Below are 14,102 nucleotides of genomic sequence, written 5' to 3' on the forward strand. Positions count from 1 at the left end.
GTTAGGGGGGTTATATCTAAGCAGAGTTCTGAAAATGGTAATAGTCTTAATTAGAACATTGCTGTTATTCAGTGTTTTATCTATTATAACGTTTTCATAGACTGTTTCTAAAACAAAATTTAAACGTTTAGAATTTAAATGGTTTAACTGCGGCAAAAAATTAATGGTTTAAATTCTATATATTAAAATTAATTAATTATATATATATATATATATATATAATGGTATGGGATAGTATGGGATACAAGGCAGTTATCAAATGTTATTAATGATGATCTTACCTGCACAAAAAAGCAATCACATGCATGGTTCAAAATGAAATGTTAAGGATATGGACGTAATAATAATAATAATAATAATAATTCAATTTTAAATCAATTCAGTGGTCTGACCCAGTCCAGTGGCCCATTCAGGTCTAACTTCTAAACCCTTCTAAAGGCCCAAAACCCTGCCTGGCCTGTTATCCAACATCCCCTCGGTGAAATGTTCTAAACTGAAACCAAATTGAATCAATCGGTTAACCAGTTGATTGATTTAGTTTTTGGCTGATTCAATTCTGTCGTATTTTAGATTTATAATATGAATTATAAAAAAATGTATATATCAATCAATGCGAGGGGCTTTCCCTACAAAACGGAAATGAAAATCTGAGGCACGAGGTAATTTGATATCATACTGAGGATGTAATAAATAATAATATTAAAAAGCAAGGATTCAAATCATACACTTGGCTGGGTACTTGGGTTACTTTTCTCATATCTTCAGCTCGTTTAACACGAGGACTTCAAAATTTTATTATCAAACGTTATATCAACTTTCAATACAGAAATTATTTGTGGGGACCCACTGGTCATTTTTCCCTTTATATTGAAGGCCTAATTAAGAATACAAGGACATCCAGTTTGCATTATTAATTGCTTAACAAAAACAAAAAAAAAAAAGAAAACACAAGAAAAGAAAACTTCTCGCTAATATAAGGAAGAAAAATATATATTTAAGTCGATATTATCATATAATGACCATAATGCCCATTGACTTTAAAATGACAAAATTGCCCTTAGATTTTTATATATAACAACATCAACATGCAGAGAAGAGATCGCCTTCCTTATCGCTGCCTTGCTCAACTGTTGGAAGAAAGAAGACAAAATGGCTTTCCCTCAAGATATTGATGCACTCACAAAGGCTTTCTCAGGTTCTAGGGGTTTTTTTTCTTAATTTAATTTTTCCTCCTTTTTTATTTCTTCTCTTCAGTCGTCATTGTTTTACAGAAAATTTCCTTTTGTAATATAATATTTAGTTTTCACTATTCTACAATCCTTCTAATGAATTATTTCTATTGGTAGGTTCTATTTTCTCTGCTATTGGGTTGCTTTCCTGTAGGGAATTTGTTTTAAGTATTTACATCGGAATTGCAATTCCGCTCTTCTGTAGGATTTGGAGTGGACGAGAATGCAATAATATGGATATTGGGCAAATGGTATCCAGAGCAAAGGAGATCCTTCAGGAAGGGATGCTCCCAATTCTTCTGGGAAGACGAACGTCTCTTCGAGAGGTGGGATGATAACCATATCGCCTTCCTCGAACGTGAATTCTTGCGTTTTAAGGTAATATATTCTGGTGATCATCATCTATTCTTTCTTCTTTATCTCTTTCTCTCTTTCTTGTTTCATCTATTTTTTTTTTTTTTTAATATTAGTAAGGACATGTTTGGGAAATCTGCATCTCCTGTATACAAAAACTCTATACACACTCCGACACACATTACATCGAGAATGTTTACATGTATGTTAAATTAATCTAAAAGAAGACATTGCCGATGTCTGACGGGATAAATCTACTTTTAGAGTGTGTACAGAATTTTTGCTCGTAGGAGATCATGTGGTAGGTTTAGGAGAATGCTTTTTGGTTTAAATGGGCTTTTTGAGAAAAAAAAAAAAAACGTTTTTTCTAGCTTTTTTGTCAAACGACTTTTTAACTGATTTTTGGCTTCTCTAATGTAAAAATTGAAAAAAAAAATCATTAGAAAAGTACTCATCATTTGTGTAATTTTATATTCTACTTTATATGTAGTAAGATATTTTTCTACCTCATGGAGTATGCAATAATTCTCAATGATTTAGGGGTTGTATTATGGTGTGGAGAGTGCATACAGTTAACATCCTGTTTTCAAGTAAATTCTGAGCTGATCAAATTCAATGGCCCACCACATGCATTTGATGGTAGAGTTTTCACTTTTCAGTAGGGTTTCGGTGGAGCCAAAGCTCATTTCTTATGTTTTTTCCTTTTTTTTTTTTAATCCTCTCGTATGTATAATGGACCAATGAACATGAGGATGGGAGGATGGCAGCCTCACATTCATCCATATATTTATTTTCTTCTGACTTTTTCCCTCGGATCTATCATCTTTTTGTGCGCTTGTTTTGTGGGCCCCAGAATAATGATCTTTGCTGTTCTTTTTTATCCGTTGTGGGCCCGTTGATACCCGCTGATCTGTTTTACCCACAGAATGCTATGGTGTTGTGGATATTACATCCTTGGGAAAGAGATGCTCGTATGGCAAAAGAAGCATTGAAAAACAGGGAATACGATATTCTCATTGAGATCGCCTGTACCCGATCATCTGAAGAGCTCCTCGGGACAAGGAGGGCCTACCACTCCCTATTCGACCATTCAATTGAGGAAGACGTTGCATACAGTGTCCATGACAACAACCGCAATGTGAGTTGTATAGAGTACATTAGTACCCACCAGTGTGTGTTGCTCTTTCACGTCATCGAATTGGTGGGCCTCCATTTGAATGGGCTAGTAATCCATGTTGTGACCATAACTTCAGCCATTATAAATTATAGACCAGGCCCCCCTACCAAGAACTCATTGGGCCTTTAAAGCCTACTAGGCTTACGCAAAACTTCATCCTTGTCAACGGTAAATGGACCATTAAGGCTGTGTTTGGTTTGATAGGAAATAAGACAAACAGAAAGTTGAGGGAAAGTTCTCAAGGAATCTCACATAACCTGTTAAGAACTTTCCCTAACTTTCTGTTTGTCTCTATGTTTTTGTCAAACCAAACATTGCCCAAGTCATTCCCTGAATACCTCAAAATCGATTATTTCTCAGAAAGTTATTTGGAGAAGTACATTTCTCCTACCAAACAACCACTTAGGTGGCATTCGGCAGACTTTTGTTTTTTTATAAACAGTGATTACAAAAATAACTTGCTCAAATAAGCTGATCTGGCACATGTATTTGGTGCTACTCAAACACCAAATTAAAGCTACACTTCTTGCCAAAGAAAAATTAAAGCTACACCCAACCGGATAATGTATTCTCAATGGAATCGTTTCAAGAATGCCATGTCAGCATGAGACTTTCACTAACGTGATTTAACAGGAGTTGTATCAAAAATCAATTTTCAAAATGGTGGTGTGGTCCTAATTTGTGGAAATTGATTGCACAGAACTTGGAAGCCGTGCCAAACACCACCTAGCCCTAATCTCAAAATAGCATATATGATTAACATTAACTAGCACTACTAACTTGTAATATTTGTGTGCTATAACAGCTCTTGGTTGCACTAGTAAGCTCCTACAGATATGAGGGTCCAAAAGTTAATGAAGAAATAGCCAAGAAAGAGGCCAAGACTCTCTGGGAAGCCTTCAAGAATGTTAATAAGAATCCCATTGAAGATGGAGAGGTGGTGAGAATAATAACAACCAGGAGCAAGCTTCATCTCAAATCAGTTTTCAACCATTACAAGGTGGTATCTGGCAAAAACATTGAAGAGGTATGCAGTGAGCAAGCCTTCTTAATGCCATATGAGAATTGTGCAGTTCTATTCCCCTCTTACACAGAGCATGTACCCTGAGATGTTTGTTTCTATTCCCTTGTAACTGTAAGTCCATATAATGGATTAATGCTTTTATCAGGATCTGGAAGAAGACTCAAGCTTAAAAGATGCAATTCAGTGCCTTTCCTCTCCTAAGGCATATTTCAGCAGGGTAAAGAAGGACCTGTCAAACAAGATGTTCAGTTCTATGTTTTTAGTTTATTTTTCTCATTATTATTTCTGGTTTTCAGATATTGGATATAGCAATGATGGGTGGAGCAGATGAGAAACATAAAGAAGCTCTGACTCGAATAATTGTAACTCAAGCTGATGCCTACATGAAGGAGATAGCAGAGGAGTACCTTCAGCAATATGGGGTTTCCCTCTCACAGAAAATTGAAGAAACAACTAAGGGGAACTACAAGGATTTCTTGCTTACCTTGGTTTCTCGAGGGGTCTAGTAATCCTTTCACAAGAAGCAGTTGAACTTGTATCCTGATATTTTTCTTTCTAGTTCATATCTAAGTTCCATTAGATTAAATTGGTTCTCATATGTAGTTTTGTGTGATTTTTTTTCTGTTTCATGCATCATTACCATGTTGTTGGCCAAAAATGAAAATTTCTCCTCTATAGAGATTTTCACCATGCAGTTTGTCTCTATGAATAATAAATTTTAGTTGTCCCTGTGAATCAAAAGCATACCACATAATATGTCATTTATTATTATCAATTCAATTTTTTTCATAAAAAATCATCAATACAATTGGAGTTCTTTAATTTCTCAGATATTTTGTAATAATTCTGAGATTGGTAGACTTATATCTGATATTCCAGGATGAACCAAGGTGAAATACCACTAACTAAAGAAATATGGTAGAGAAGTCCCTACATTTTGACTACAAAATGTGAAAGAAAATCAACTGGCTTGTTAACTTCTCTCTGAAGACAAACTATTTCTCATCCATGGAAACCAGGAATTCAAGGTCTTGTACAGTTGGTGCATGCTTTTGCGGAAAATTGTTAAAGGATAACTGAAAATGCCTCATGTTTGAAGAACCAATATGGATATAGAAACTCTTAAAACCAGTCACAGTCTAAGTAATCATCTCCTAGAATATAATCCGCTTGAGAATACAAAGGAGACCTTCCAACAAGAAATCTTCACAAACCCTTAGTCATTATCCATCCCTGATAAAGAACACCATACTTCAAAACATGGATGATAAAAAGAAGACAAGAAATAGATTATCCGAGCATTAAGATAAGTAAAATAATGTGTCTTGTGCTGACTAAGAAACCTTCAGTTGGCTCAAGGCTCAACCATATAATGAAACTATGCCTATGAGTATGACCTGAATTAAATAATTCCATTCAACAAGTTCTCTGTTTCTTCATATTATTTCAATTCCGAGATGGTTTTAGTGCAAAAACATCATTTGCAATTTGTATCCATATCATGATCATAACTGGAGGACCTTAACTTGGTTGAAGAAAAGAATCAATTCCGGTTGCAGAAGGTAGCTCAATGAAGGAACCATTGACTGTCCAAATGCATCTACTAACTTCCATAATAACAGAGCAATCAAGTCATATCTAATCCAATCACTAAACTTGTTGAATGGGTCTCCAACAGGATCCCAAGCATCCATCGAGCTAATCTTTGTTTACCATTTCTCTTTCTGTGCTTTAATTCCTAGACAATCTTCTCGCAACAGATGAAACCAAATGGAGGCCAAGGAATTTGTCAATAATAATACCTAATCCATGCCAAAAAAAATGATGCAGATCCCAATTTTAGGAATGAAGATGATCATTGAAAATTATAAAGCTTTTCTATACAATAGCATTGGGCATGAAAATAGAGAAAATACAGAACCAACTACCATAGCAATGAAAACAAAACAAATAGAGTTGGAATGCCTTTGTGCAACCTTCCATCACCTCTGAATTCCCAACCAAGAAGATGGGAGTAAGAAATGCATGATTCAACTCCACAAAATCCCTTTTCACTATATCTTGTGGTAGCCACACTCATTTTATTGGCATTCCAGGATGACAATGTCGTCACCATGTATGAGAAGATTTATGGAGGAGATTTCAAGTTCCTGCAGTTTCTACTAATCATAAAGCTATTGGACCCAAACCCCCATACTTGGATCACCAAATCTAAGATCATGGAGATGTTCTAATTCAAGAAATCTGTTATGAGCCTCAACCTATTATTGGGAAAGTGAGGCCACCCGTACCCCAAGCTATAGTGCCACGGACCACTCAGGGGAAAGCAGAGAAGTAAAAGAAATTTTAGGCAAAAGAGAGAAAGACAACAAACTTTATTAATACGCAGTGGTTTATATAAGTTGATGGGTATCTATATGGACTTAGATTGGTTTTGCTCCTTCAATCAGTGTGATAGCATGGTTCAGGGAGGGGACATGGGGGTGGTATTTCAATTGGTTCCTGAAATACATCATTAAATTAATCCACTACTGACTGAGTCCTCGCATCAGTCTGGCACTCTGGCCAAAGCTAGTAAAGTCCCATACCGACTCTTTTGGCTTTCAATGTATAGATTCTAAAAACTAAGCACCCTCTAGAATGTGACTACCACTGTCATCACTGTATTGCAGGGTCATATCAACGAAATTCTATGTCATTAGCCCCAAGGTTTGGAGTCTTCGGAGTCATTGGACTCCAAGAATAGCATCATATCTTTGGAGTCTCAGTAAGTAAAAGTCAGCTTTTTGCATACTCCCCTAAGTTGAGATTTTAACTTCAGGACACCTACTTCTGCCCAAGAGCCTATTTCAATTTGCCACCATGACTTTGAACTGATTATTAGCTGTTAATGGCAGATTGCTTCATTCAGCAACATTGGGGTTCAAGAAGTTATGAGTTGAGCCCGAACTGATCAACATAGTAAGGGGTTGGCCTGCCTAATATAGTCCCAACTCCCAAGTACGTGCATTGTGGTGAGCTTCCTCCTACCATTGTAACAAGATCTCCGAAGGCTCTCCTTCATTATGAGCATGGGCTTGTTCTGTCTCCACAGTGGGTAGTTCTCCCATCTCTTCTTCTAGAGCCATCAATCGGGGTTTTGCATTTTGGGCTCTGCGAGTGAGTCTTCTGATTTCCAACACAGGTTTGGCTAGAGAAGTTACTGGGGTGGTTGGTTGTGGTTTCAGAAGCTCTAATCGCATAGCACGCCTACGAGCTGCTACCTCCTCTTCCTCCAATTGGGCCAGCCGAAATGCTCTGGCAAGGGTAATGGCTTCAAACAACCAGATGCTCCTCCATCAACTCAGATACTCCATTGGAAAGACGTTGGAACTCCTCTTGGTATTCAATGACAGTGGTAGTTTGCACAATCTTTGACAATCGTCCAGCATAGTTCATCCCTCTTGCGGGCCGTTGAAACGTGTAAGGCCACTACGTATTTGATTCTAAGTCGACTGAGAGTGGTAATCCCTGAACCAACGGAACCATTAGATTATTTTTCCTTAACCCCATACTGGAGAATGGAACCCATTGCTCTTCTGGAATTTCACTGAGGTCGAAGTATTGCCACACCAGCAATTACCATCCATCAAGGTGGGTGTCGTTAAACCTCGGTATATCGAGTTTAACCCACAGCTACTGATGACCCTAGTTGGAACCTTCAGTTCTTCTTGAGCCTGAACCCACCATGGAAAGACGCCTCTTACCATCTTCCTTAGATTTCCAACAAACACCAAAGCCTGGTTAAGTCTGTCGATGATCTCGATCAGTGAGTCTGGCTTGAAGTTATTCCAGACTCTTTTTGATGTAGCTCAATTGTTCTTCCAACCCCACCATCCTTGGTTTCCAAAAGATGGAAAGTCTGGTATCAGAATGTTATGAGCCTCATCCCATTGCTGAGAAGTGAGGCCACCACCATCACCCCAAGCTATAGTGTCGACCAGCGCTCACACGAAAAACAGAGAACACAGAAGAAATTTTAGGCAAAAGACCATGAGTTTTATTTATTAATACGCGCGTGGTGGTTTATATAAGCTGGTCTAGTAGTTACACGTACAATGATTCACTCAATGACATCCAATGAATACATAATTGGGTATAAGGGTATGCCAGACGATATCAGCCTTTAATGCAAAAGTTTCCATGGTGCCACATCATTCGAGCTCGATCGTTGGATGGTCTACTGTACCTCAAGTAAGTATCAAAATTGTTGCCGAGGACGAAGGAAGCGAGGGAATTCAGGAGTTTCGACCGAAATGAAATTTATGCTATGTGAAAACGAACAGAGACACTTGACACTTCTCACATAACATCGTTGTTGAACCCATTTGATCTGTTACCCATGTTCGAGGAGAAAGGGAAGAAAAGGAGTTGGGTTTCATGATGACAAAAACTCGTTAGTAGCATGATGTCGAAGTTGGAGGAGATAGCGAAGGCAATGAAATTCAGTGTGAATTAGAGTCAATAGTGAAGTTGCAGGGATAAGAGGAGGGAAGGAAAGACGTTGATCACTGAGGTGTATGCTAAAAGCTGATTTTTTTGAAAGTGCTAACATAACGTTGAAGTTATGGTAAGAGCTGATTTTTACTTACTGAGGGTATAAGTATTTTACCCAATTATTAAATATGGAGATTAATTTTGGTTCCCATACATTAAAGCTAGCTATGCAACATTTTTCAGATTCGCAGTTGAAGTTATGGTGAATTCTAATGTTTAAGGATCCAATAGCGTTTGCCGCAATCATTCTGGTCTCATCCAGCAGGCACGATTGGAGTTGACATCCCCAACTTCGCCATATAGAACGTCGGGTTGTGGGCCTCCGACGAGATCAATGCCGGCATCCCTTCCATCTTGTAGACCAGAGTCCCCTTGCCATTGCAATCTATAGTTGGGTGGAAACTTTCAGATCTATGAGATTCAGAAATCGAAATTTAGAAGTTTCCTAAATTTGGAAAGTAATTCCCATGTTTAGGTCACTTGGCCAGACAAATCATTCATAGGAAGGCACACCTCCAACCGCTGCTACCACCACCACTTCCCCATTTTTCAGGAGATACATGGGGACCGTATAAAGATGGAATAGTGTTTATTCTGATTCAGTCTTAAGGTAGAAGACAGTGAACACTGTTTTTATTGAAGGGTAGTTTTGATATTTTTAAAAGTTTGAAGTTGCACATATTATGACATGATAGGGATAACTGATGGACTGTTAAGACAAGACAAGGACTAAAGTGATACTAGGACCAAAGTAAAAGTTATTAATCTGAAAATTTCCCCCTTTTTTTTCTTCTATACATTGCAAACAAGCAAGTCAAAGTAATTTAAAACAAAAAATAAGGGTAAAATTACAAATAGCTACCTGTACAGAGGGTCCCCTTTAAATTTTAGATTCCAGCACTTTTCCCCCAACCCACTAACAGGGTAGGTTGCAAAAGTAAAATTACTAAGTTGCCCATTCAATATTCTATGCCCCGAGAGCAACAAATGTCAAAATGATAAAAATAACCATTCAAAAACATTTATAAAATCTAGAAGTTCTAAGGGGATAATTTCCATAAAACAAAGTTCAGGAGGCTAAGTGTCATTATCCCCTGAGTGTAGGATGGCTGCCTATGATACGAGTTTCTCCAAACTGTTGGGATTCACATATGGTAGTCTAAGAGAATACCACGTTGGAAAGGAATGAGAGATTTAAAGGATTAGTACAAGAATGGCCCATTACCCAATGATTTAAGCTTTTGGGTTGTATATAGTGTTCCTCTCTTGTGTGTAAGTCCTACGTGCATGTACATCTACGAACCCCAGTTTTGATGAGCTCCTTAATTCATAACACAAACATAAAGGCTGTAGATCTTTATGTCAAATCCCCTTAAGCAACTTTGGTGATACCATAGGACTGTCATGCATGAATGACCTTTAATGGAGGTAATTTGGTTGAAACTTTATGATGCGCAATCTGACAGCTCTCACGTGGCAAGTGATTCGGGAAGTTTATTATGTCGGTGGCCGAGATGAGTTTGGCCAAGTTATATGATTCTACAAGAGAAAAAGTTAGAGTGCCTGGGTTGCTTTTATCCGGGGTGGGCACTCTGATGCTTAAGTCAGCGAAAAATTCTTAGAAATTTTTAAGAGATTAGAGAATGCAAGAGCTTAATCGCACGTACCTCTTGAAGTAGAAATGATATCCATATATAGATGTGAGTGATCAGAGACCTCTCGCAGAGCAATTTCCATTAAGTCGGCAGAGTAATGACGTCGGTTACATAATCTACGTAGATGGCTGAGGTCAGCCTAATGGTCAACTCATTAATATTCTGAAGAACATGGTCTAGCAATGGATCTATGTGACAAATCAGCGAATCTGCCCTGTAAGTCGCCAATAGTGACTTTCTTAGCCCAGCCAGCCCTTGAGGTAGGACACTCCTGATTCAGAAGTCCTTTAGGTCGATCGGGCCGAGGTACCTTAGGTCGGCCCTGGCGGGGAGCTACTAACCAACTTGCCAAGGTGATCTGCTTACTCAACGCCGATGTATCACTTGGAAGCAATATGTCATGATATAATTTAGAGGACCAAATTGCCCCTCATCATGTTGCATATTGTTGAACCTTCTTTACTTGATAGAAAGAGCATGAAAAAATATGCTTGAAAAACAAGTTTATTTCTTTGAATCACTCTTTTATGATTATAATATAAATAGCATTACCTTCTCAATTGCATTTTTTTGGTCAGTTAGTTAATCTAATCAATGTCTTAAAAACCAACTCAGAAGCAGAACTGCTTTCTGGCTTAGTGGTTCAATTGTTTGGTCCGAATGAATCATCCTATGACACTTTTAAAATTAAATATATATATATATATATATATATATATATATATATATATATATTAAAATAAAAAATTAGCTCAAAAACCGTTGTCAGGGTCAAACAGGTCAACAGTTTGACCATCATTGCTGACCAATTCAACGATTTTTCAGAAAGTAATGGTTTAAGGCTGAAACGGAACCCGTACCCTGGCCTGTTTCCAGGCCAAATGGTCCCACTGTCTGTCATTGATGGTTTTAAAACTCTAAATCTAAAATTAGCTAATGCCATTATATAACATGAATGCCATAGCTGAAAACTTGAACACCAAGTTGAGAGACATCAATATTAGAAAAAGTTTCTTAGAAAGTAGAGTACCAACTAGTGAACATCATGAAACAAATAAAAAGAAACTCAGTGCACTGAGCCACACACAAACTAAGAAAAACAGGGGAGAAGTTGGGATTGATAGGATGGTTTGCACTCAAAGTTTAAACACTCATCACCATTAACAGCCAAATATCAAAAGGCCCATTTTCTGATAAAAACTAACCTAGAAACTCAGCCCTACAAACCAGACACACTAGATTTTAACCACTAAACCCAGATTTATGCATCTGCTTTTCACATTTGGAACAACTGAGCTACAGTTCTTTATCCCCCAGTAAAGCAAGAAGGAAGGCCTTGTAGTCTCCTGAAGTGTGCTTGTTGATTGCATGCTCAAGGGAGGCATTGTTTCTCTTGTGATATAGCTCCTTGATATCATTCAAGTCCTTTTCTGCACGTGTGACAATCACACGTGTGAGCGCATCTTCATCAGTTCTTCCCTTATTAACTGCATTGCGCAGAACCTGATCCACAGCATACCCCAAAAATCCGTAAGAAATCCAAGTCTGAAATTCTCAAGTTACATTCAGAAAAGAACACCGTTTGTTCATAGTTTTTTTAAAATCCAACCTTTTCAAAGTACTTCTGAGGAAAAGTGATGCATCGGATAGCCATGCGCAGTGCTGCTAAGAATTCATCAGCCGGATCATCCAACAAACTCTGCAGATGGAAATACAATATGATCTCATCAGATCAATGGTCTGCCATTAAAATGTAAACTTGGTTTTCTAATAAACAAGTTTGAGTTTCACATAGTGTTCTAAAACATGTATGTTTTTATTTTCATTTGTTTTTAAAATCATTAATCAGCAAAAGAATTAAACACATTCTTGAAGTAGTATGTGTTTATTTTGAGAAGCAAAAATAAGTTGGTTTTATTTCAAACTATCAAAAAATATTGAGTACAGATATTATAAGATCAATGAAACATTAAATCAATCACCAGATTAAAACATGTTCTTTAAGCAAGAAATTCAATACTCCATTTAAAAAAAAAAAAAAAAAACAATTCATTTTCAAACCAGATGGTTCTGATTTGCTTATGGAGCTCACAACAAGAAAAAAAAATTCACATTGGAGAAAACTCCCTAAATATTTGGTAATTTGATACCTTGGTAATGGAAGTACCATGTGCATCCCTGTAGCAGTTGAAGGTTGCATTCAGCTGTGACTTACTCCTTGTGCTTAAGATTCTGATTATCTCTTCATGACTAAAGGCCTTCCCCTTGATTACCTCATGAAGAAGCTTAGCCTCAGACTCTGCTAGGCTCACATTTATCTCATCACCATCATACCTGAATGTGCTTACTAAGGCTACCAGAAGCTGTAACACAAACCACCACCCACAAAAGCATTAGGGAATTAACACAAACAGTTGGTTCTACCCTGCAAACAGTATCATCAACATGTCTAAGTTCATTGCCTTGCGGAAGTCGCCTGTAGTATGAGAGGCGACATCTTCATCCAGGGAATGCTTGTAACGCAAATGGTAGGCTCGTTTCACTGCCAAGAGCTCCTCAGAGGATCGAACACATGCAATTTCAATGATCGTCTGGTAGTCGAGCATGCTATCCTTCACTGCAACATGAGCCAAGACTGCATCTCGTTCTGCAGGATCTAGTAACCAACGATATACTGCTTTCTATACAATCAAGTGAACTAAGCTGGTTCTTTAGTCTGTAATGATATACACATCTATTGAGAAACAGATAGCAGAAAAAAAAATACAACAAAATAAACCTCAAAGTCCCCAGAAAGCTCTGATTCAAGTCGCTTAATAAGATTTTCTTGATAAAGCTCCTCATAAGCCTTCCTAATTTGATTCCTCTGAACTGCATTTCTGTGCCCAAGTATTTGAATTATGGCCTTCTCATCAGTCCCCCATCCTAAAAGATAGCCAGAGATCAAATTTCTTTTATGCAAGGCAGATTAAACAAATTCTTGCTATATACTATTCAAACGAAGTGCAGCAACTTAGAATTAAAGTTTCTTAATAGATTTGTTATTACTTTGTCATAAACTAATTAGATAATACTGTATATTGCAAGCTTAACACATTCACAGAGAAAAATGGCAGCAAAGGGAAGAAAAGGACTCCAAATGAAACCCAGAAACAGATATTTTCTGAAGATGATAAGGATATCACTTACAATGTGATAGGAAGAGATGAACCCATGTATGACTAATTCATGGAATAAGAACAAAAAGAATTAAATCAGGAAATGATCAAGAGATGAACCCATGTATCACACCTTGGCAAGCCTTTCTGAGGCTCTCGGCGTCTTGAACAGGAGAAGGGTGGTCAGGAACAACAAGGGTAGCCATTGTTGAGTACTCACTCAAAACTCTTGCTGTTTTTCTCTCTACAGCCTAAGCTTTGTTCAGCTCTAGCTTTGCTCTTCCTTTTATAATCCCAGCAATTTAATTCCAGGAGTCCTAGTTTCGATGGTAACGCTAACACCTGCTTATACCATATTTTTGTTTCCTTCAGTTTAATCCTTCAACTGAAAGAGAGTATTCAATTTGTCTATATTTCGCCTACAGTTTTTCTGATTTTGTTAAGGTCTTATTAGTTATTAATGGCAGTAATTTAGGCATAATCTAGTTTTGCAAATGGATCCGGACAAGGTCGACCAGACCCAGTTTAAATAGATTCCTCTTTCAATATGCTTTTCTAGTTTGGTGAAAATTGGAAGGATCATGCCCCACTATTGGACGGCTGCGATCTCAAAGTATATAGGTTCAGAAGAATCTCGTTGGCATTAGCACCACCATGTATTTTCATGAATGATAAGGGAAATATTCCCAATGCGCAATTCGCAGCTATAATGTCTCGTGGGTAGAGATGTGAGACAGCTCGCGGGCAACAGATCCGAGCCCAATCAGCACGGAGAATTATTTAAAGCAGCAAAAGGAAACGGTGGGACGATGGGCGTTTTCCAAAGCTGATGATGGTCGTTAAATTCAACAAACGTTGCGACTCGTGTGCGTTATTCAGGCTTTTCACTACGCGACACTTCGGTTTCACGATAGTGCTGTGGTGGTCCACACAGCTTAATGAATCTGCTCGGTGCTTGGCTAATATTAA

At 37.8% G+C, this 14,102-nt stretch overlaps 2 protein-coding genes across 2 annotated transcripts; one reads left to right on the forward strand and one right to left on the reverse strand.

Moving 5' to 3' along the window:
- Nucleotides 1-1,041: 1,041 nt before the first annotated feature.
- On the forward strand, nt 1,042-4,525 carry LOC104608823 (annexin D4-like). The gene is made up of 6 exons (XM_010274917.3): nt 1,042-1,195; nt 1,435-1,607; nt 2,509-2,721; nt 3,566-3,787; nt 3,930-4,001; nt 4,081-4,525. The coding sequence occupies exons 1-6, from the start codon at nt 1,150-1,152 to the stop codon at nt 4,288-4,290; spliced, it is 936 nt and encodes a 311-aa protein (XP_010273219.1). The 5' UTR covers nt 1,042-1,149; the 3' UTR covers nt 4,291-4,525.
- Nucleotides 4,526-10,947: 6,422 nt separating this feature from the next.
- Nucleotides 10,948-13,519, reverse strand: LOC104608822 (annexin-like protein RJ4). Its single transcript, XM_010274916.3, has 6 exons — nt 13,267-13,519; nt 12,755-12,900; nt 12,438-12,656; nt 12,126-12,338; nt 11,585-11,674; nt 10,948-11,478 (listed from the first exon to the last, which is right to left on the reverse strand). Exons 1-6 carry the CDS (start codon nt 13,337-13,339, stop codon nt 11,272-11,274), a joined length of 948 nt encoding a protein of 315 aa, XP_010273218.1. The 5' UTR covers nt 13,340-13,519; the 3' UTR covers nt 10,948-11,271.
- Between the last annotated feature and the right edge of the window lie 583 nt (nt 13,520-14,102).

This window comes from Nelumbo nucifera, chromosome 7 (assembly GCF_055504915.1).
Source record: "Nelumbo nucifera cultivar China Antique chromosome 7, China Antique-T2T, whole genome shotgun sequence".
NCBI classification, from domain to species: domain Eukaryota; kingdom Viridiplantae; phylum Streptophyta; class Magnoliopsida; order Proteales; family Nelumbonaceae; genus Nelumbo; species Nelumbo nucifera.

Excerpts from the sequence above, each read along its gene's own strand:
- LOC104608823 (XM_010274917.3), top strand. The coding sequence starts at position 1,150 with ATGGCTTTCCCTCAAGATATTGATGCACTCACAAAGGCTTTCTCAG. Across the intron at positions 2,722-3,565 it reads TCCATGACAACAACCGCAAT|CTCTTGGTTGCACTAGTAAG; the intron begins GTGAGTTGTATA and ends GTGCTATAACAG. Across the intron at positions 3,788-3,929 it reads CTGGCAAAAACATTGAAGAG|GATCTGGAAGAAGACTCAAG; the intron begins GTATGCAGTGAG and ends TGCTTTTATCAG.
- LOC104608822 (XM_010274916.3), bottom strand. The coding sequence starts at position 13,339 with ATGGCTACCCTTGTTGTTCCTGACCACCCTTCTCCTGTTCAAGACGCC. Across the intron at positions 12,901-13,266 it reads CCTCAGAAAGGCTTGCCAAG|GATGGGGGACTGATGAGAAG; the intron begins GTGTGATACATG and ends GCTATCTTTTAG. Across the intron at positions 12,657-12,754 it reads AGCTTTCTGGGGACTTTGAG|AAAGCAGTATATCGTTGGTT; the intron begins GTTTATTTTGTT and ends TTGATTGTATAG.